Raw genomic sequence first — 19926 nt, 5'->3', positions numbered from 1 at the left:
TGGGCTATCAAGTAATTAACTTTTATTAACCATGTAAATACGCCTTGCTACCTTAGGTGGTACCAATCTTTGATTTGGCCCAGAGACTATAACCCCAAGTGAGCCCCACCAAGCTTCAGGTAACAATTTCCAACATTGTGCATAGCCCAAAACTTAGGTGGTGTGTTTAGTTTGCGATGTAGACGTTTGAACACTACAACCAGTGTGTGCCTGTATTGCAACACACGCACACACACATAGCACAAGCAGCACACGTGTGCCCATGTGCACAGGCTATAGAGTAGCTGCTCTGTGCGCTATAATGGTGCGAGTCATTGCACGGCAGTCCGATGTCAATCCACTGCTGATTGAATGCCACCTCACGCTTGTTGGTCATGGGGTTCGTTTGACCATACTTCACCACGCCGGTCAGTGCAGATTGGTGAAATGGGGCGAGAGGCCAGGTCCGGTTCAGATATCACTCACAACTTGTGGTAGAGAACCGTGTGAGATGAGCTTGTCTACGCTCATGCTAACTAGATGGCATAATCCTCATATACACTGATGGGAGAGAAAAACAATGCAGACACGAAGGTAGGAACTCAATCGTGTGTTAATAATCGCACTGCCTAATCGAATCTCTACTCCCTCATCTTCACAATTCATTAAATCGCCAGGACAAGGTTTCATACAAACCTTACCCACTTCTCACTTGAAGGCCAGGTGGCTGATACGATGTTTAATAATAAGACAAAAGGTGTATTATATTTCATGTAGAGGTACAGATATGTATTAGGATGCGATGTCCGATCCAGAAATACTGAAGGAGACATCACAGCGACGACACTCCGCTGCTCCTCACGCGGTTACCTCACTTGTACCACCTGAACGTGACATTGTAGTCGTCACTCTGGCATCTACATGAGCTGTGCGACAAGATTCAGAGAGGTGTGAAGGATGCGTAATACGGCTCATTTATTTGGTCACTTCTTCCGCACTGGGCGCCTTAACTCAATCTTCAGGGGCCGTTTGGGATTCTGTTTGAATGGCAGCGCACGCCTTGCAAAACGAACGTTGGATGGGGGCTCGCAAGTCACAGGCTTCGTGACCTCTCTCTCACTCAAGCCGCCCCAGGGAACTCCCTCTGGGAAAGGGGGGGGGGTGAGGGCGAACCAGCCCAGAAGCTTGTAACGCACTCCTCGTGAAAGACGCTCGTGAAACGCAGGAAGTCATCGGCTCTCTTCAAATCTCCTGTCTCCCTATGCCCCCCCCCCACCACCGCTTAACCCAACAACAGCGCACCATTCGTTACGACTCCCCCCCCAAAACTCCCTCGGGTTATATCGTAGTCCATGGGCCCAGAGCACAAATTGGTACCACCTAAGGTAGCACAATACTCCAATATTAACGATGTATATGGCTGATAATAGAGATAAATATTTACAGATGTTATATACGACGTACACGCCGAGCTACGATTCGGGTTGTAACTTGTAATTAAACCTCAGCCCGTGATCGATCCACTGGCTCCCCAAGTCACCTTCCCCTCTCCCATTCTCCTGACGGTTACATGACCACATTGCGCATCAGAAGCACCGCTGCTCGATGAATCGATCATTGAGTTCGGCACACTTGCATTGACTCACATATGCGTGTGCCGGTGCTGCATCAGCGTTTTTCGATTCATAAACTGTTGATAAGTAACTTAATGCCGATTATCAATCCACTGCTGGATAAAGGCTTTCTCATGCTGCTTTGGGAAGGAGGATGGGGGGGGGCGTATTGGTGGTGGGCCATACTTCACCACGTTGGTCAAAGCGTGTTGGTGAAAGCCGGAAATCAATGATTGTCCGACATCACGGTGACATGTTCTTTATTGCAAGGCCCGCGGGCCACTTGCAGCCCCTGATGGCCTTTAATGCGGCCCCTAACAATGCAGAAATGTGATTAACACCCCCCAATCGTGCTGTCACAAACCCAATGGTTTCAAATGTGTGGGGGCCCTCAACACTGATGTCTTATCGGGGAAAGTGGCTTCCCTCTGAAAACGAGTGAAGAACACTGGTGCATTGCGTGAACTGCTGCGTCAATCCCGTTTGTTAAATCATTAATGTGATATTCTTTGGGTCTTTCGGTAAAGTCACGTAGATAGGTTCAAAGAAAATAACAAAAAAACTACGACGTTTCGATCGCAATTCCTGCAGTCATGAAAGCTTTAAGTCAAGATTTAATGAATGTCATGTAATTGACGTCGTGTATTTGCGTGTGCCCCTTCCTGCCACTAGAGGCCGCTACATTCACCACTGTTAAAACATATCAATGCTTGAATCGAAACGAAGCCCTTAATCGCAAAGGACGGGGCTTTGTGGGGTTCTTTTCTATTTCCAAGACGTGCAACTTTCCGAGTTACTTTTTCAACAGATGACCACAAGCCTGGCACATGACGGCCAAGTCTTGCGAAAGTGTCATAGGATCGGTTATATTCGCAGCATTTACATTTTTTGCCACACAGAACTTACAAGGGAGGTTAGATTGTATTCAGTCTGGTGAATCCACCATTTGCGGTGGCAAATACATGGCAACATAGCAATGGTTTCTTGAATATGTCTGTGCTAGGCTTTGGATACTGTCCTCTTGTATGCGTGAGTTTTCTCCACGTACCCTGGTTTCCTCCCAACACACAAAGTACAGCGCGTATGTCATTGGCCAAACATTGCAACGTAAGACTTTCCTCTAAAAACAGTCTTGAGTTTCAGAATTTTCTCCAAAAAATAAATGAAGTACATCATCATCAAAATCTATGACGAGCTGACGGGTGGAGGGTGGCACAGCGATCTGCACACTGCTATATTAACCCGGCCACGTCAATTTGATTATTGGCCACAAGTAGCAAAATATAATCTTAATTTTAGAACTTTCGTGACTGCAGGAATTATTATTTGGTTCTTTCGGTTAAGTCACGTCTAAAGATAAAATAATAAATTAAATTAAATAATAGAATACGACGTTTCGATTGCAACACAAGCAATCATCATCAGGTATAATGAAATAGCGACATAAAATCTAACCAGAAAACTATAGACAGACATATTAGCAGACAGATATCACCAAGATACATAGAGAGAGCAACACAGGTAACAGAGAGAGGTGGTCGTCTCTGTGGGGTGGCCTTAAATAGACAGAGGAGGGCGGATGCAGAGAGAGGGAGGGGGGTTAGAGAAAAAATTAGCATATCAATGAGTGGACAACAAAACGTGGTGCTGCAAGTGCGATGACACGGCAAGCAAGCCTGAAAATCAGGAGAAGGACACACTAAAATTAAATAACCTAGTAAAATATCGAAATGTAATGTAATACAACACAGAGGGTCGGTCAACACACAATTAACGCATAGCCTGGTTGATTACGTATTTCAAAGATTGCTAAGTTAGAATTTAAGTGTGAACATTCCAAAGAGAGGACACAGGCAGAGAGAACAAGTAGTCAGAGAGAGAGAAAAAAGAAGATAAGTTTAAAACTTCCCCGTAGAAGTGGTTCAATCTTAATTTTAGAACTTTCGTGACTGCAGGAATTATTATTTGGTTCTTTCGGTTAAGTCATGTCTAAAGATAAAATAATAAATTAAATTAAATAATAGAATACGTCAGAGAGAGAGAAAAAAAAAGAAGATAAGTTTAAAACTTCCCCGTAGAAGTGGTTCAATCTTAATTTTAGAACTTTCGTGACTGCAGGAATTATTATTTGGTTCTTTCGGTTAAGTCACGTCTAAAGATAAAATAATAAATTAAATTAAATAATAGAATACGACGTTTCGATTGCAACACAAGCAATCATCATCAGGTATAATGAAATAGCGACATAAAATCTAACCAGAAAACTATAGACAGACATATTAGCAGACAGATATCACCAAGATACATAGAGAGAGCAACACAGGTAACAGAGAGAGGTGGTCGTCTCTGTGGGGTGGCCTTAAATAGACAGAGGAGGGCGGATGCAGAGAGAGGGAGGGGGGTTAGAGAAAAAATTAGCATATCAATGAGTGGACAACAAAACGTGGTGCTGCAAGTGCGATGACACGGCAAGCAAGCCTGAAAATCAGGAGAAGGACACACTAAAATTAAATAACCTAGTAAAATATCGAAATGTAATGTAATACAACACAGAGGGTCGGTCAACACACAATTAACGCATAGCCTGGTTGATTACGTATTTCAAAGATTGCTAAGTTAGAATTTAAGTGTGAACATTCCAAAGAGAGGACACAGGCAGAGAGAACAAGTAGTCAGAGAGAGAGAAAAAAGAAGATAAGTTTAAAACTTCCCCGTAGAAGTGGTTCAATCTTAATTTTAGAACTTTCGTGACTGCAGGAATTATTATTTGGTTATTTCGGTTAAGTCATGTCTAAAGATAAAATAATAAATTAAATTAAATAATAGAATACGTCAGAGAGAGAGAAAAAAAAGAAGATAAGTTTAAAACTTCCCCGTAGAAGTGGTTCAATCTTAATTTTAGAACTTTCGTGACTGCAGGAATTATTATTTGGTTCTTTCGGTTAAGTCACGTCTAAAGATAAAATAATAAATTAAATTAAATAATAGAATACGACGTTTCGATTGCAACACAAGCAATCATCATCAGGTATAATGAAATAGCGACATAAAATCTAACCAGAAAACTATAGACAGACATATTAGCAGACAGAGAGAAAAAAGAAGATAAGTTTAAAACTTCCCCGTAGAAGTGGTTCAATCTTCATTTTAGAACTTTCGTGACTGCAGGAATTATTATTTGGTTCTTTCGGTTAAGTCATGTCTAAAGATAAAATAATAAATTAAATTAAATAATAGAATACGTCAGAGAGAGAGAAAAAAAAAGAAGATAAGTTTAAAACTTCCCCGTAGAAGTGGTTCAATCTTAATTTTAGAACTTTCGTGACTGCAGGAATTATTATTTGGTTCTTTCGGTTAAGTCACGTTTTGTTGTCCACTCATTGATATGCTAATTTTTTCTCTAACCCCCCTCCCTCTCTCTGCATCCGCCCTCCTCTGTCTATTTAAGGCCACCCCACAGAGACGACCACCTCTCTCTGTTACCTGTGTTGCTCTCTCTATGTATCTTGGTGATATCTGTCTGCTAATATGTCTGTCTATAGTTTTCTGGTTAGATTTTATGTCGCTATTTCATTATACCTGATGATGATTGCTTGTGTTGCAATCGAAACGTCGTATTCTATTATTTAATTTAATTTATTATTTTATCTTTAGACGTGACTTAACCGAAAGAACCAAATAATAATTCCTGCAGTCACGAAAGTTCTAAAATTAAGATTGAACCACTTCTACGGGGAAGTTTTAAACTTATCTTCTTTTTTTTTCTCTCTCTCTGACGTATTCTATTATTTAATTTAATTTATTATTTTATCTTTAGACATGACTTAACCGAAAGAACAAAATAATAATTCCTGCAGTCACGAAAGTTCTAAAATTAAGATTGAACCACTTCTACGGGGAAGTTTTAAACTTATCTTCTTTTTTCTCTCTCTCTGACTACTTGTTCTCTCTGCCTGTGTCCTCTCTTTGGAATGTTCACACTTAAATTCTAACTTAGCAATCTTTGAAATACGTAATCAACCAGGCTATGCGTTAATTGTGTGTTGACCGACCCTCTGTGTTGTATTACATTACATTTCGATATTTTACTAGGTTATTTAATTTTAGTGTGTCCTTCTCCTGATTTTCAGGCTTGCTTGCCGTGTCATCGCACTTGCAGCACCACGTTTTGTTGTCCACTCATTGATATGCTAATTTTTTCTCTAACCCCCCTCCCTCTCTCTGCATCCGCCCTCCTCTGTCTATTTAAGGCCACCCCACAGAGACGACCACCTCTCTCTGTTACCTGTGTTGCTCTCTCTATGTATCTTGGTGATATCTGTCTGCTAATATGTCTGTCTATAGTTTTCTGGTTAGATTTTATGTCGTATTTCATTATACCTGATGATGATTGCTTGTGTTGCAATCGAAACGTCGTATTCTATTATTTAATTTAATTTATTATTTTATCTTTAGACGTGACTTAACCGAAAGAACCTAATAATAATTCCTGCAGTCACGAAAGTTCTAAAATTAAGATTGAACCACTTCTACGGGGAAGTTTTAAACTTATCTTCTTTTTTTTTTCTCTCTCTCTGACGTATTCTATTATTTAATTTAATTTATTATTTTATCTTTAGACATGACTTAACCGAAAGAACCAAATAATAATTCCTGCAGTCACGAAAGTTCTAAAATTAAGATTGAACCACTTCTACGGGGAAGTTTTAAACTTATCTTCTTTTTTCTCTCTCTCTGACTACTTGTTCTCTCTGCCTGTGTCCTCTCTTTGGAATGTTCACACTTAAATTCTAACTTAGCAATCTTTGAAATACGTAATCAACCAGGCTATGCGTTAATTGTGTGTTGACCGACCCTCTGTGTTGTATTACATTACATTTCGATATTTTACTAGGTTATTTAATTTTAGTGTGTCCTTCTCCTGATTTTCAGGCTTGCTTGCCGTGTCATCGCACTTGCAGCACCACGTTTTGTTGTCCACTCATTGATATGCTAATTTTTTCTCTAACCCCCCTCCCTCTCTCTGCATCCGCCCTCCTCTGTCTATTTAAGGCCACCCCACAGAGACGACCACCTCTCTCTGTTACCTGTGTTGCTCTCTCTATGTATCTTGGTGATATCTGTCTGCTAATATGTCTGTCTATAGTTTTCTGGTTAGATTTTATGTCGCTATTTCATTATACCTGATGATGATTGCTTGTGTTGCAATCGAAACGTCGTATTCTATTATTTAATTTAATTTATTCTTTTATCTTTAGACGTGACTTAACCGAAAGAACCAAATAATAATTCCTGCAGTCACGAAAGTTCTAAAATTAAGATTGAACCACTTCTACGGGGAAGTTTTAAACTTATCTTCTTTTTTTTTCTCTCTCTCTGACGTATTCTATTATTTAATTTAATTTATTATTTTATCTTTAGACATGACTTAACCGAAAGAACCAAATAATAATTCCTGCAGTCACGAAAGTTCTAAAATTAAGATTGAACCACTTCTACGGGGAAGTTTTAAACTTATCTTCTTTTTTTTTCTCTCTCTCTGACGTATTCTATTATTTAATTTAATTTATTATTTTATCTTTAGACATGACTTAACCGAAAGAACCAAATAATAATTCCTGCAGTCACGAAAGTTCTAAAATTAAGATTGAACCACTTCTACGGGGAAGTTTTAAACTTATCTTCTTTTTTCTCTCTCTCTGACTACTTGTTCTCTCTGCCTGTGTCCTCTCTTTGGAATGTTCACACTTAAATTCTAACTTAGCAATCTTTGAAATACGTAATCAACCAGGCTATGCGTTAATTGTGTGTTGACCGACCCTCTGTGTTGTATTACATTACATTTCGATATTTTACTAGGTTATTTAATTTTAGTGTGTCCTTCTCCTGATTTTCAGGCTTGCTTGCCGTGTCATCGCACTTGCAGCACCACGTTTTGTTGTCCACTCATTGATATGCTAATTTTTTCTCTAACCCCCCTCCCTCTCTCTGCATCCGCCCTCCTCTGTCTATTTAAGGCCACCCCACAGAGACGACCACCTCTCTCTGTTACCTGTGTTGCTCTCTCTATGTATCTTGGTGATATCTGTCTGCTAATATGTCTGTTTATAGTTTTCTGGTTAGATTTTATGTCGCTATTTCATTATACCTGATGATGATTGCTTGTGTTGCAATCGAAACGTCGTATTCTATTATTTAATTTAATTTATTATTTTATCTTTAGACGTGACTTAACCGAAAGAACCAAATAATAATTCCTGCAGTCACGAAAGTTCTAAAATTAAGATTGAACCACTTCTACGGGGAAGTTTTAAACTTATCTTCTTTTTTTTTCTCTCTCTCTGACGTATTCTATTATTTAATTTAATTTATTATTTTATCTTTAGACATGACTTAACCGAAAGAACCAAATAATAATTCCTGCAGTCACGAAAGTTCTAAAATTAAGATTGAACCACTTCTACGGGGAAGTTTTAAACTTATCTTCTTTTTTCTCTCTCTCTGACTACTTGTTCTCTCTGCCTGTGTCCTCTCTTTGGAATGTTCACACTTAAATTCTAACTTAGCAATCTTTGAAATACGTAATCAACCAGGCTATGCGTTAATTGTGTGTTGACCGACCCTCTGTGTTGTATTACATTACATTTCGATATTTTACTAGGTTATTTAATTTTAGTGTGTCCTTCTGATTTTCAGGCTTGCTTGCCGTGTCATCGCACTTGCAGCACCACGTTTTGTTGTCCACTCATTGATATGCTAATTTTTTCTCTAACCCCCCTCCCTCTCTCTGCATCCGCCCTCCTCTGTCTATTTAAGGCCACCCCACAGAGACGACCACCTCTCTCTGTTACCTGTGTTGCTCTCTCTATGTATCTTGGTGATATCTGTCTGCTAATATGTCTGTCTATAGTTTTCTGGTTAGATTTTATGTCGCTATTTCATTATACCTGATGATGATTGCTTGTGTTGCAATCGAAACGTCGTATTCTATTATTTAATTTAATTTATTATTTTATCTTTAGACGTGACTTAACCGAAAGAACCAAATAATAATTCCTGCAGTCACGAAAGTTCTAAAATTAAGATTGAACCACTTCTACGGGGAAGTTTTAAACTTATCTTCTTTTTTTTTCTCTCTCTCTGACGTATTCTATTATTTAATTTAATTTATTATTTTATCTTTAGACATGACTTAACCGAAAGAACCAAATAATAATTCCTGCAGTCACGAAAGTTCTAAAATTAAGATTGAACCACTTCTACGGGGAAGTTTTAAACTTATCTTCTTTTTTCTCTCTCTCTGACTACTTGTTCTCTCTGCCTGTGTCCTCTCTTTGGAATGTTCACACTTAAATTCTAACTTAGCAATCTTTGAAATACGTAATCAACCAGGCTATGCGTTAATTGTGTGTTGACCGACCCTCTGTGTTGTATTACATTACATTTCGATATTTTACTAGGTTATTTAATTTTAGTGTGTCCTTCTCCTGATTTTCAGGCTTGCTTGCCGTGTCATCGCACTTGCAGCACCACGTTTTGTTGTCCACTCATTGATATGCTAATTTTTTCTCTAACCCCCCTCCCTCTCTCTGCATCCGCCCTCCTCTGTCTATTTAAGGCCACCCCACAGAGACGACCACCTCTCTCTGTTACCTGTGTTGCTCTCTCTATGTATCTTGGTGATATCTGTCTGCTAATATGTCTGTCTATAGTTTTCTGGTTAGATTTTATGTCGCTATTTCATTATACCTGATGATGATTGCTTGTGTTGCAATCGAAACGTCGTATTCTATTATTTAATTTAATTTATTATTTTATCTTTAGACGTGACTTAACCGAAAGAACCAAATAATAGCAAAATATACTTCGCTAGGCTTATCTGGGCAGATAATGGGCCTTGTTATCATTACTGTTCAATCGGACACCCAATAAAAAATATACACATTGTCATGCTGATGAATTCTGAGAGGGCACAGGATGGTTGCACGCGGAAGCCTTGTGAAATTCCTGTGAAACGTCTGCCCACGCTCATGAACGAGATATCTCAAACACCACCACCGCTCGTTTGTAAACACAGCGCCAATGGCCAGAGACCATTTATAGTCAGCACATCAGCATGGCTTTAATCTGGTAATGAAATCAGTATATCTACTTATTCTTTCTGTGAGTTCATCTACAGGGCGGTAAGTCCCTATACTCCTATCACGCACCGATTTAATTGTAATGGCATCGGTCTTACTACTATAATGAGAAGAGAATGTCTGTGTGTAACGCGCGTGACGTCACTCCACATGCCGCACCCCCCATCATTAATATTCATGAGCAGGTGGGTTTTTACACTCACGCAGAAGAAGGTTGAGCGGTGTCTTGCCTCACGGCAGATGTGGAGCGTACGTTCACAGGAAGTTACTGTTTTTTTATGCTAATTTTGGTCACGTGACCAGGAAGTGACGATGTTAGATTTTCAGTGAACCACGCGGGCTTCTGCCATCTTACTGATAATTCAAGATGGCGGCACGCATCGCATCTCAGTGAGACCACAGCCGCACTTGTCCATTGTGGGAGCTTAAGAAGCATTGTCTGGAAGTTGTTTATATTCCTATAATATTGGCAATGCTGTTGTAATGTTGGAATGACCGTTATAGTGATGTAAATTCCTTTATGGTGCCGTTAAGTTGTTGTAGTAAATACGAGGCCTAGTTAGTAACGAAGCCTGCGACTTTCCTTATTGTGGATGTTACTTGTGATTTAGTAGGTCGAGTCAGACTTGTGCCTATGTTGCGATCCTGAGAGTAAAGATGACGAAGCATCTCATCCACAGTTTAGTGTTATGTGTAATGCTGTACATTTGAGGTGCAGTGGGATGAATACACGATGTGCCTGTATGCAACGCACCGGCTTGTGCTCTTGTCTAGCTGTTCAGTGGTAATGTAGGGGCCTGGTCCGTCCAGGATCTGTTGTTATCTAAGACAATGTTCTGATGCTGTGGTGTTCATTGTGTTGGTGTTTCCGGATTATAACAGATGCTGTATCTGTGTTTTCTCACCAGTTTTACCTTGTTACAATCAATAAATGACGATTGGAGTTGGACGTTCATCCTGGCTCCGAAGGTTTATTGAACGCAAGGTTATCTACTCGACTAGCGGTGCAACGCAGCGCACAGCGAGGCCGAGATAAGCAGAAATATTTTTTTTCACAAATTCGCTTTAAGTTTTACATTTATTTATTGAAAGTGAATCTAATAAATAATTCTACGATTTGGTGTCTTTATTTATTTCTTCAGCACTTTAGACAAAAGGTAAGTCTAATTTATGCTTCTACATTATGGTAAAATAGACATTTCTTGGTGATTTTCCAGATATTGTATCGAATTCCAATTTATTTCAACCCCAGCGACCGAAAGCAGAAGAGAATAAAGTATCAGAGCAGTGAATTTGAACAAATTGAAGGTCAGTTATATACAGTGCTACAGTGACATGAAGTGAGGTGTTTTATGACATAGTTTTGTGCAAGATTCACTGCCATTAATACAATGTTACAGTGAACTGCAGTGAAGTGTTTGATGACTTCGTTTTGTGCCAGATTCACTGCCATTAATACAGTGCTACAGTGAAGTGCACTTAAGTGTTTGATAACATACTTTCGTGCAAGATTCACTGACATTAAATTGACACAAGATACAATTATACTCTGCTCAATCTTTTCGTTAATATTACAGCTTCCGTCCTAGGACAGGCAAACAAGCTAGTGTAGGTATAAGGACTTCCAGCCCACCATATACGTGTGTGTGTGTGGAACTCGTACCTGGCTGACCCAGAGACAGCGTCAGAGTCAAGGTCACCAGCAGCGCCGCGCAGACACACCGACTCCACGCCATGCCTGCCACAAACACAAAGATTCCCTGTGTCACCTTGAACACACTGTTGGGGCCATTGCTGTTAACGAGCACCTACTGCGGCCGCCACGTCCAACCAAGGTGGTCAAAGCGGCTGGACCCACGCCTGGCTGACACACCGTCTCCCCAGTGCTGATGTTTACGCATCCACCGCTCCAGGTACTCATTTTAGGCTGAGTCAGCCTAGAGGTATCTCAGAACAGGTTTTGTTGGCCATGACCTGGAATCGAACGCTGACATCACGTATACAAACACACGCAGAATAGACACAGCACAGCGATGATGGATGGGCTCGTACACCTCATTTATTTGTACTGTGCATCCAGGCCAATGGCTGACGCAAACAATAATTTTGCAAATAAGCATCGTCTGCAAGCACCGCACGTCCCAGACTCTGAGGAATCAGTGACTGTGCATCAAATTAATTTGCAGCTGGCATTGGGTCAAGGGTAGACAGAGGCAGAGAACATTCCATTATAAACATTTGTGCTGCATGCCTGTCTCGGCCTCATCTCTGGTTCTGTTCTTTCGAACTGTTTGCATCACCCTCATCCACTTCCATTCTCTCCGTTGCTCTATACATCATCCATGTCCTTTATGATGGCGTTGTGCATACCATATTATAAAACATATTGCTTCTCACCCTAAGTATGTGTCAGTAGTGGTACAGTCCACAATCTGTGTTTGGTACAGCCCAGGATGATGGTTGCTTCCTGGAGCAGTCCCCCACCCCGAACCATTGCCCCCCCCCACACACCCCCAAGGCCCCCTGGAGATGCATTCCACGGGGTTGCTGCTGCTGTTGCAGCTGGAAAGTTGACTGGACTCATCACCAAATACAAAGGGTGGTAAGAAGCACAATGATAGTTATTTTTTGTATAAAGTCATTCCTGTCAGCCAGGAAAAGCCAATGAAGTGGAACTCGCATTAGGGTCACCCTATTGCAGATTTGAAGAATTAACATCAACCAGAAGGGAGTGCTCCTACCAATAACATTTGGTAAACCAGTAGTAGCTGTTTATTAGCACGTCTTACTCTGTGGATGAGTCCCAGAAGGGCAAAACTGGTCCTGGATTTGCGCGTGTAAACAAAGAGTGCTGGTTAATACAAATCTAGAACACCAAGAGGCTCGAATAACTAAATATACATTTTATGTTTATATGGAGGTATGGAATAAAAGGTTATTAATTTACTATAAATACTAAATACAATTTTTTTTATGGATGTTGTAGGCTTGGGTTGTAAGGTGGCCAGGAGATTACAGGGCAGCAATGGAATGTTGAATTCAGTGCAGCCATGAGTGTCACTCCGTCGTGCAAGTGGGTTTTCTCCAAGTACTGCAGCTACACCAACTTGTACACAATCTGTACTGTATTTATATTTTGTGGCGTGCAATACTATTGCTGTAAAGAGAGAATGCATGGGAAATATAACGGCAATTCCATATGTACAAGAAAACCTCAATGACTCTCTCGACTCTCTTCATCAGGGTCCTGTATTGGGATGTTTGGCCAATGCCATTAATTTGTGTTGGCATCATGTGATAGGAAACCAGTAAAGCTAGAAAAACCCCTCGCATATGAGGGGATGATACTCTAAGCTCCTGACGGATGGATTAGACAATCCATTGCTATGCTGCCATCTCGTGGTCTCCTCGCAGCCAAAGCCCTATAACAGCAAGTGACATTGTCACCCACCATAATTTTAATTTGACCATTTAAGCTGTGTTTATTTTCATGTCCGTCACCTGATGTGTTGAAAGCAAACTGTGGGTCTTGTCTAATGAATCTGCCTCTATTTTGTCAATAGACTTATTTGGTTAGGTTACAGTTATATTTCAGCCAACTAAATTTACTCACAAAATTCACTACACATCGCAACTGCCTAGAAACAAACGTCTATCCAATGGGTCCATGGAAGTTAAGCAGATTTAAGTCTGGTTAGTGCTTGGATGGCAGTTCAGTAGAGGGTGTGATCCACAGATGGATTTAGTCCACTCACTGGATTAAGTCTGCGGATTGAATCTATCTGTGTGAAGTTATGAGTGTCATCTTTTGGTATGCATGGGTTTCCTCTGGGCCTTCCGATTTCCTCCCACATTAAGCCAAACACTCGATCCACGGTAATGGACAACCATCCCAGTGCAGAACCTTCCAGATAAAGGGTCTTAAGAGTCAGGGAAGCTTTCCTGAGTAAGTCATTGCCATTCTTATTATTAGGATTGACGAGGTCACAGAGGAGTGAAACACACTAATGCAAGACAGGAAAAGTCCTTTACACCAATAAATATCTTACATACATTTTCTGAACTATATAAAAAATGTTGGCTGTTCTGTTGCATCTAGAGCGGGGCAGTGGAATATGCCATCTCACAAAGGTCATTCACGAGGCATGCCATGCTTCACACCTTCAACAATTGATCAAAATCAGACGACACTTTTTGCAATATCACTCTGCCTTAAACAAGAAAAAAGTATATTATAGGCAATAATAGGCACTGTTTTGAACAATGGCCCTTCTTCACAGCACATAGGCCAGAGAGGTGGAGTGATTTGATGAGTTGTCACAATTCGTGATCGTGGTTCATTTTAGGAATATTTTATTTTTATCCCTCATTTGCATTTCATATTCATGTCTTCTTTGTCTAAAGTGGCTGTTCTTCCCTTTAGTCTACATCTAACATTTACATATCAACAACACATAATTTGTATGCATTTTCTCATTTTATACATTAATCGTGAGCATAAGAATATATTTAACCGCATAATTGATGTATCGTTACGTGTCTGGTATCAATCATATCTTGCTCTCGAATATCACAAATCATAGCAAGCAAATGTAATTATCTCCGACCATCCATAAGTCCGGTGGTGTAGCTATCGAGTGTGCAGGTGGTTCAACTGCATCAGGGCCTATAAGTCAGAGGGGCCCAGGACCTGGCCTAATAGGAGGGAAGGAAATTTGACATTTAATTCCTAGCACCAGGACCCATGCCAACAATGCCACGCCACTGCATGCAAATACGGTCTTAGGAAAGGCCTTGAAATTCTGCAAAGGCGCTCCTTCTCCACATAGGTACACAAACGCAAGAACATAAACAATGTGTTCATAATGTAGCTGCAGTTATTTATCAGTTGTATGATGTTGGCTATATATGGGCACCCACTGTTATTCTTGTAAATAGTTAATGTTACCTGAATTTTAGTATCCACTTCATAGCAGAATCCCTACTTTCAACGCTGTCATCCTGAGTTCAAATTCAGGTCTCAGCCACTTGGAATAACTTCGGATTTTCAAGTGTGGTAATGGTCTCAGCCCGGGGTTCAAATGACTGTAGAAAACAGTATTATGTCAAATTGGGATTTTCACTAAAGGTGGCTGAATTCCAACTCTAAGACTGCGACATTTCAAGTGATGAGGCAATGCCACTAAATGAGCCATCAATTCCAAACAGATGAGCAAGAGATCACTTCTGTCAGGGGTCAAGATGTGATATGACCCTAACCGTGCACAACTTGGATTGTGAGTCAATTTAGCAGCCCCCATGAGCAGGAATGTTTATGGACCACTCATCTGCAATAGGGGCTGTTCTCTCGCTTGCCTGCATGCACCACCGCCATCCCCACTACCGTCCACTCTGCAGAAATTACTAACGGGGCATGGGACGCTTTGGCTGGGAGCTTTGACGCATGACTGTAATGTCTCGATATCATCACACGACATTCACAAACTAATTTATCCCTTTATCGAGGTACTTGTACAATTGCCCGTTTCTGTGTGGATGCTTGGGGGAACTAGAGTTTTCAGTCATGTTCCTTGAGTACTAAAAAAATGGTTCAGATTTTTTCTTCACGTGTTTACCAGGGGTGAAAACATCTCGTGTGCTATTGAGAGGTAAACTATTACATCACTGTACCTTGAGAGACAGTGATGGCTTTGGGAGGCTTTTATTCAGCAGTGGACTGATCACAGCTCGTGACAATAACACCTCAAACGTGCCAATATCCACAAAAGAAAGTGTGTTGAATGCACTTGCAGTGTAGAAGTCAGTCTACCCACCCGTGCTATTTATACAAAAATAACCTGTGTTCGAAGGAGCTGCACCTTACAAAGATAATCTTTATCCTTTGAGCCGGGAGATGAAATTCGAGAAGGTATAATCTTCTCAAAATAAACGCGGTGCGGTCAAAACCCTCTGCATTTTAACGGGTAGTAATTGCACACAGAGGTCCATCCAGACAAAGGAATGTTTGTTTTGAGTTATAACTGCACGACACACGGTCACATGACGCGCACATGGTATTGCGTATTCCTTCAACATGTGTTTTTCCATCATGGATTAATGGAGGCGGACCAGAGTGAGGAGGCTTTGGCTCATTCGGTGGTGGGGATGGAGAGTGAGAAGATGGGAGGGAAGGTTTGGCAACCGTTTGAGAAAGGGCAGTCAGCTCAAAGCAGCAGCAAGCAGATGGGGCCTGTTTCTTCCAATAATAGTAATAAAATATATATTGAAAGAGGCAGCATGTGACCTGCGGGAGCATAATGCTCCTTCACTGTCGCTTAAAGCAACTTGAGCTATTTCCAGTAGAATTCCAGGAAATTTAACATATTTATCTCACGTACCGTATGTATCTGTGATGTTCAACATAAACTTTGTTGTGGCCTGACAAAGGGCGGATTTACAAAACACCCTAACTGTTGGGATGATTCATTCTGAGAAAATTGTAGTAACTGTTGAGCTTGAGCTGCAGAAACGGTGCAGTGGTTCGCATACTGCGCTGTGATCCCAGCGCCACGAGGTTGGATCCTGGCCACGGCGAGCATCAGTGGCGAGTAATATCTGAACCGGTCCTGGGCTCGCACTTCACTTTACCAAACCACACTGACCAGCGTGGTGAAATATGGTAAAACAACGGACACGATCAACGTGCCATCGGGAGGTCTTTATCTAGCAAATAATGAATTGACAAAGGGCTGTAAATTATAGCCATACAAGAAACTAGCTTACGTTGTGTTCCTCGCCCCAGATAAAAGATTCAACATTTTAGCCCATTAGCTGATTGGACATCCGGACTTCGACGTTCACTGCAAGGGCGTAATAATCAAGAGATTATCATGGCTGATGCCGTTCATGCCACCACACCTCACCTTCCTTCCTCTCTTCCAATATTAGTACATCTATTTAAAACATCCTTCGTGCAGTGATGAGGGCAGTGCTGGCACAGTGGTTAGCATAGAGTTTGAGTCCTAGCACGGTTAACATCAGTGGTGAGTGAGATGTGAACAGGTCCTGGACTCCCCAGTTTACCAACTGCAGCAGCCAGTGTGGTAAAGTATGGTCAAGGAATCTTCATGACTGGCACTTGTGTTATCTAGCAGCCGATTAACAAAGGGCTTTAGTCTTCTTGGTTCTTTCGGTAAAGTCACGTATTATTTCCCTTCTACGTGACTTTAACGAAAGAACCAAGAAGATGAATCCCTGCAGTCACGAAAGCTTTAAATCGAAAAATAAAAGGGCTTTAGATTGCTATTATTTAATCAGGCAATTTACCACTGACATTCAAATATATTTTTGAGAACGAGAGACGAAATAATTTATGAACTTCATGACTCAGATATTGTCATAGCCCTTATAACTCTGAGTGTTCATGCAAATAGTATATGGGTTTGGCTTCCTGATGACTATTCTTAGGGTTGCAATATGTCTTGTGTCCTCCATGTGGCTGACTAGCTATTGAAATAATTAAATAAATAGCAACTCTCCTAATTGTGCTATCGATGCCACGTCATGAGACAAAGAATGCAATTAGAATTCTCGCAAAGCTGCACAACCTTGATTGTTAGAGAATGGCTCAGAGAAGCGGGTATCACAGTGCTACCTCTGAGTTTATTTCAAGTGACCTCTGGTATACACAGTAGGGGGCAGCACCTTCCCACCCACTCTGCCACAGAGAGTAATCGTCACATGACAGTCACACTGATACTTTTCATGCTTAGAGCTGACATGTATCCTAATACTGGTAGGAACCACCTGGTTCCACCAGCCCACAGGGGATTATTGTATCCGTCCGTCGTGCATCCAAAAATGGGAGGGGTGGGGCTGGGTGGAGAGGGGAGGGTGGGGAGGGGCTGGGTGGGGAGGGTGGGGAGGGGCTGGGTGGGGAGGGGAGGGTGGGGAGGGGCTGGGTGGAGAGGGTGGGGCTGGGTGGGGGGTGGGAGGGGTGGGGCTGGGTGGGGAGGGGCTGGTCACCCCGTGGTGCCCTTTTAAAACTCAACGTTTAACCTACTCACGCCGGCTTGTGTCCGCCCTCACAGTCGGCCATATTTGCGGAATACACCACGCCGCCGTTGACCCTGGCCATTGACTGAGCAACCCAACGTTCCTACCAGCTCCCTCCGCAGGAATGTGTTTAAAGACAAAAGCAGATTTACTCGAATTATTTTTGTGCAGTGATTGGTGACCGGGCTGAGACCATCAACTCACGACACTTGCGAACCCAGTTTAATCACAGGCGTCTGCTTGGATTTGTACCCAGCATCTCAGTGGCACGAACTCAGGTCCTTTGAGCCATCCAGCCACCTCTTACTTAATGACTTTCTTGAAGGCATATTGGCCAAAAAGAAATTAACCTTACATACGAATACAGTATGACAATTGTAAACCCTATAGAAACAGCATTAATATAATCAGTCATAGTATTTTTTTAAACAAATCGGTCATGGGTAATTTAGGAAATTGGCCATCTGGTCTATCATACTGACACCACGATGGACCACAGTTGGTCTACTCTAGTGAACGATGATTTCACAGGCTGACTTGGGGATTGCGTAGCTGCTTTCGTTTCCAAGGGGTAAATCGACTGAATGACTCCATCTCAGCTGAGCGTGTAGACACGTAAATAGTATATGGAGTATAGTCTAGTCAGTGGCATATAAAGCGTGCCTGGCATGGTCTCCAGCGCAAGGAATGAATTAGGACCCTCAGTCTAATTTTCCCCTCCTCTCGTTTGCCCGGAATCTGGGCCTTTCTGGCCCGTGTGCCCCAGTGCAATTGCACTGCCTGCATACTCCACAGCTGGCCAACAACACAGCTGTACAACCCAAACACAGATTGGTCAAGCATTGCCATGGTTTTGATTCCAGTAAAGTCCCGGTGGGGATGGTGAACAAAGGGATGGCTAACTAAATAAAGCAGGAATAGACAATGCTCACACAAAGACAAAGATCCTCCGCATAACCTTTAACATACTGTTGGCACAAGTACTGTTAACGACCACCTATGAAGGCTGGAAGAGCACAGATAGGGGTGGGTGACCAACATCGCCCGATCACCTTTGTCTCTCCCAGTGCTGATGTTTACACACCGCTACAGGTACTCACTTTTAAGTCGACCTAGGGGAGGTCCAGATATTCGGAAATTATGTTGGCTGTGAGCGGGAATTGAACTCAAGACACCGGGTTCGTAGCGCAGTGCGCTAACCACTGCACCACGGATCCTACAACAACAACCGCCATTCGCCACTAAGTGGCGGTGACATCACCACGACGCTTGTGCCAGGCTATGTGCACCTTGAGGCCACGTGAAGTGTCGAACGCCCGCTGGCAGGAGGTCACGGGGCAGACCCAGGTGCCACGGATCGACTGACTGAGATGAGTGGCTGATGCACCACCTGTGCCCCCTACTGTGCCAACTTGCTGTGCTTTAGCCACCCGGCACTCCGCTCGTGAGCGTCGCTCCTCCGCCCTCCGTTGTTGTTGGAGGGCGACTGCCTCCAACTGCCCAGTAGCGTCCTTCACGAGCCTCCTCCTCAGAGGCCGATCTTGACACCGCTGGTACCAGTCATCGGCAAGTTCACTCAGCTCTACATCCTCCTGTACCACATCACTCTATCTTTTCTCTAGCCCGTGCAGCGCCCGTTTAGCCCGCTCGGTCCGGCCGAACAAAAGCTGTTTAGGCATGCGGTTACTGGGCATGCGGGCTACATGGCCCAGCCAACGCAGCCTTGCCTGCCGGAGGAGCTCACCGATGGGACTTTGTCCAGATCATTCAAGGATTTGTGAGCTCCTCACATAATCCAGCCTGTTTAAACCCAGGATGGATAGTAGGCAGGCCAGCCTAAATGTTTCTAACCGGCGAAGATGTTCCATTAGGGGGGTCCACGTTTAGCAAGCGTAGAGAAGGGAGGGAATCACTGTGGCCGAGAAGACCTGAAGCTTTGTGCGGAGCGACAGACCAGGTAGCTTCCACACAGCGTTACACAATCGATGAAAAGATAATGCCGCTCGACTGATTCGGAGTGAGACCTTTGCTGTTAAACCGGAGCCGGTCAATAGCACACTGCCCAGATATGGGAAACTCTCCACTCTCTCCACAACTGCCCCATCATCAATTGGGAGTTGTGGGGTGGAGTGTCCGATGGTACAAAATACCCTGGCAGG

At 42.3% G+C, this 19926-nt stretch overlaps 1 protein-coding gene across 1 annotated transcript in view; it reads right to left on the bottom strand.

The window, feature by feature from the left end:
- LOC144718811 (integrin beta-1-like) overlaps positions 1-19926 on the bottom strand; it is a 55858-nt gene that overhangs the window by 22971 nt on the left and 12961 nt on the right. The window contains exon 2 of the mRNA XM_078594366.1: positions 11397-11471. Within this exon, the coding sequence (XP_078450492.1) occupies positions 11397-11469 (73 nt within the window). The 5' untranslated portion in view covers positions 11470-11471. The remainder of the gene's footprint in view (positions 1-11396; positions 11472-19926) is intronic.

The sequence above is a fragment of the Lampetra planeri genome, chromosome 1 (genome assembly GCF_965212315.1).
Source record: "Lampetra planeri chromosome 1, kcLamPlan1.2.h2, whole genome shotgun sequence".
Classification (NCBI taxonomy): domain Eukaryota; kingdom Metazoa; phylum Chordata; class Hyperoartia; order Petromyzontiformes; family Petromyzontidae; genus Lampetra; species Lampetra planeri.
Note: the sequence above shows the minus strand (reverse complement) of the source record. Positions and strands in the feature narration are given on the sequence as shown.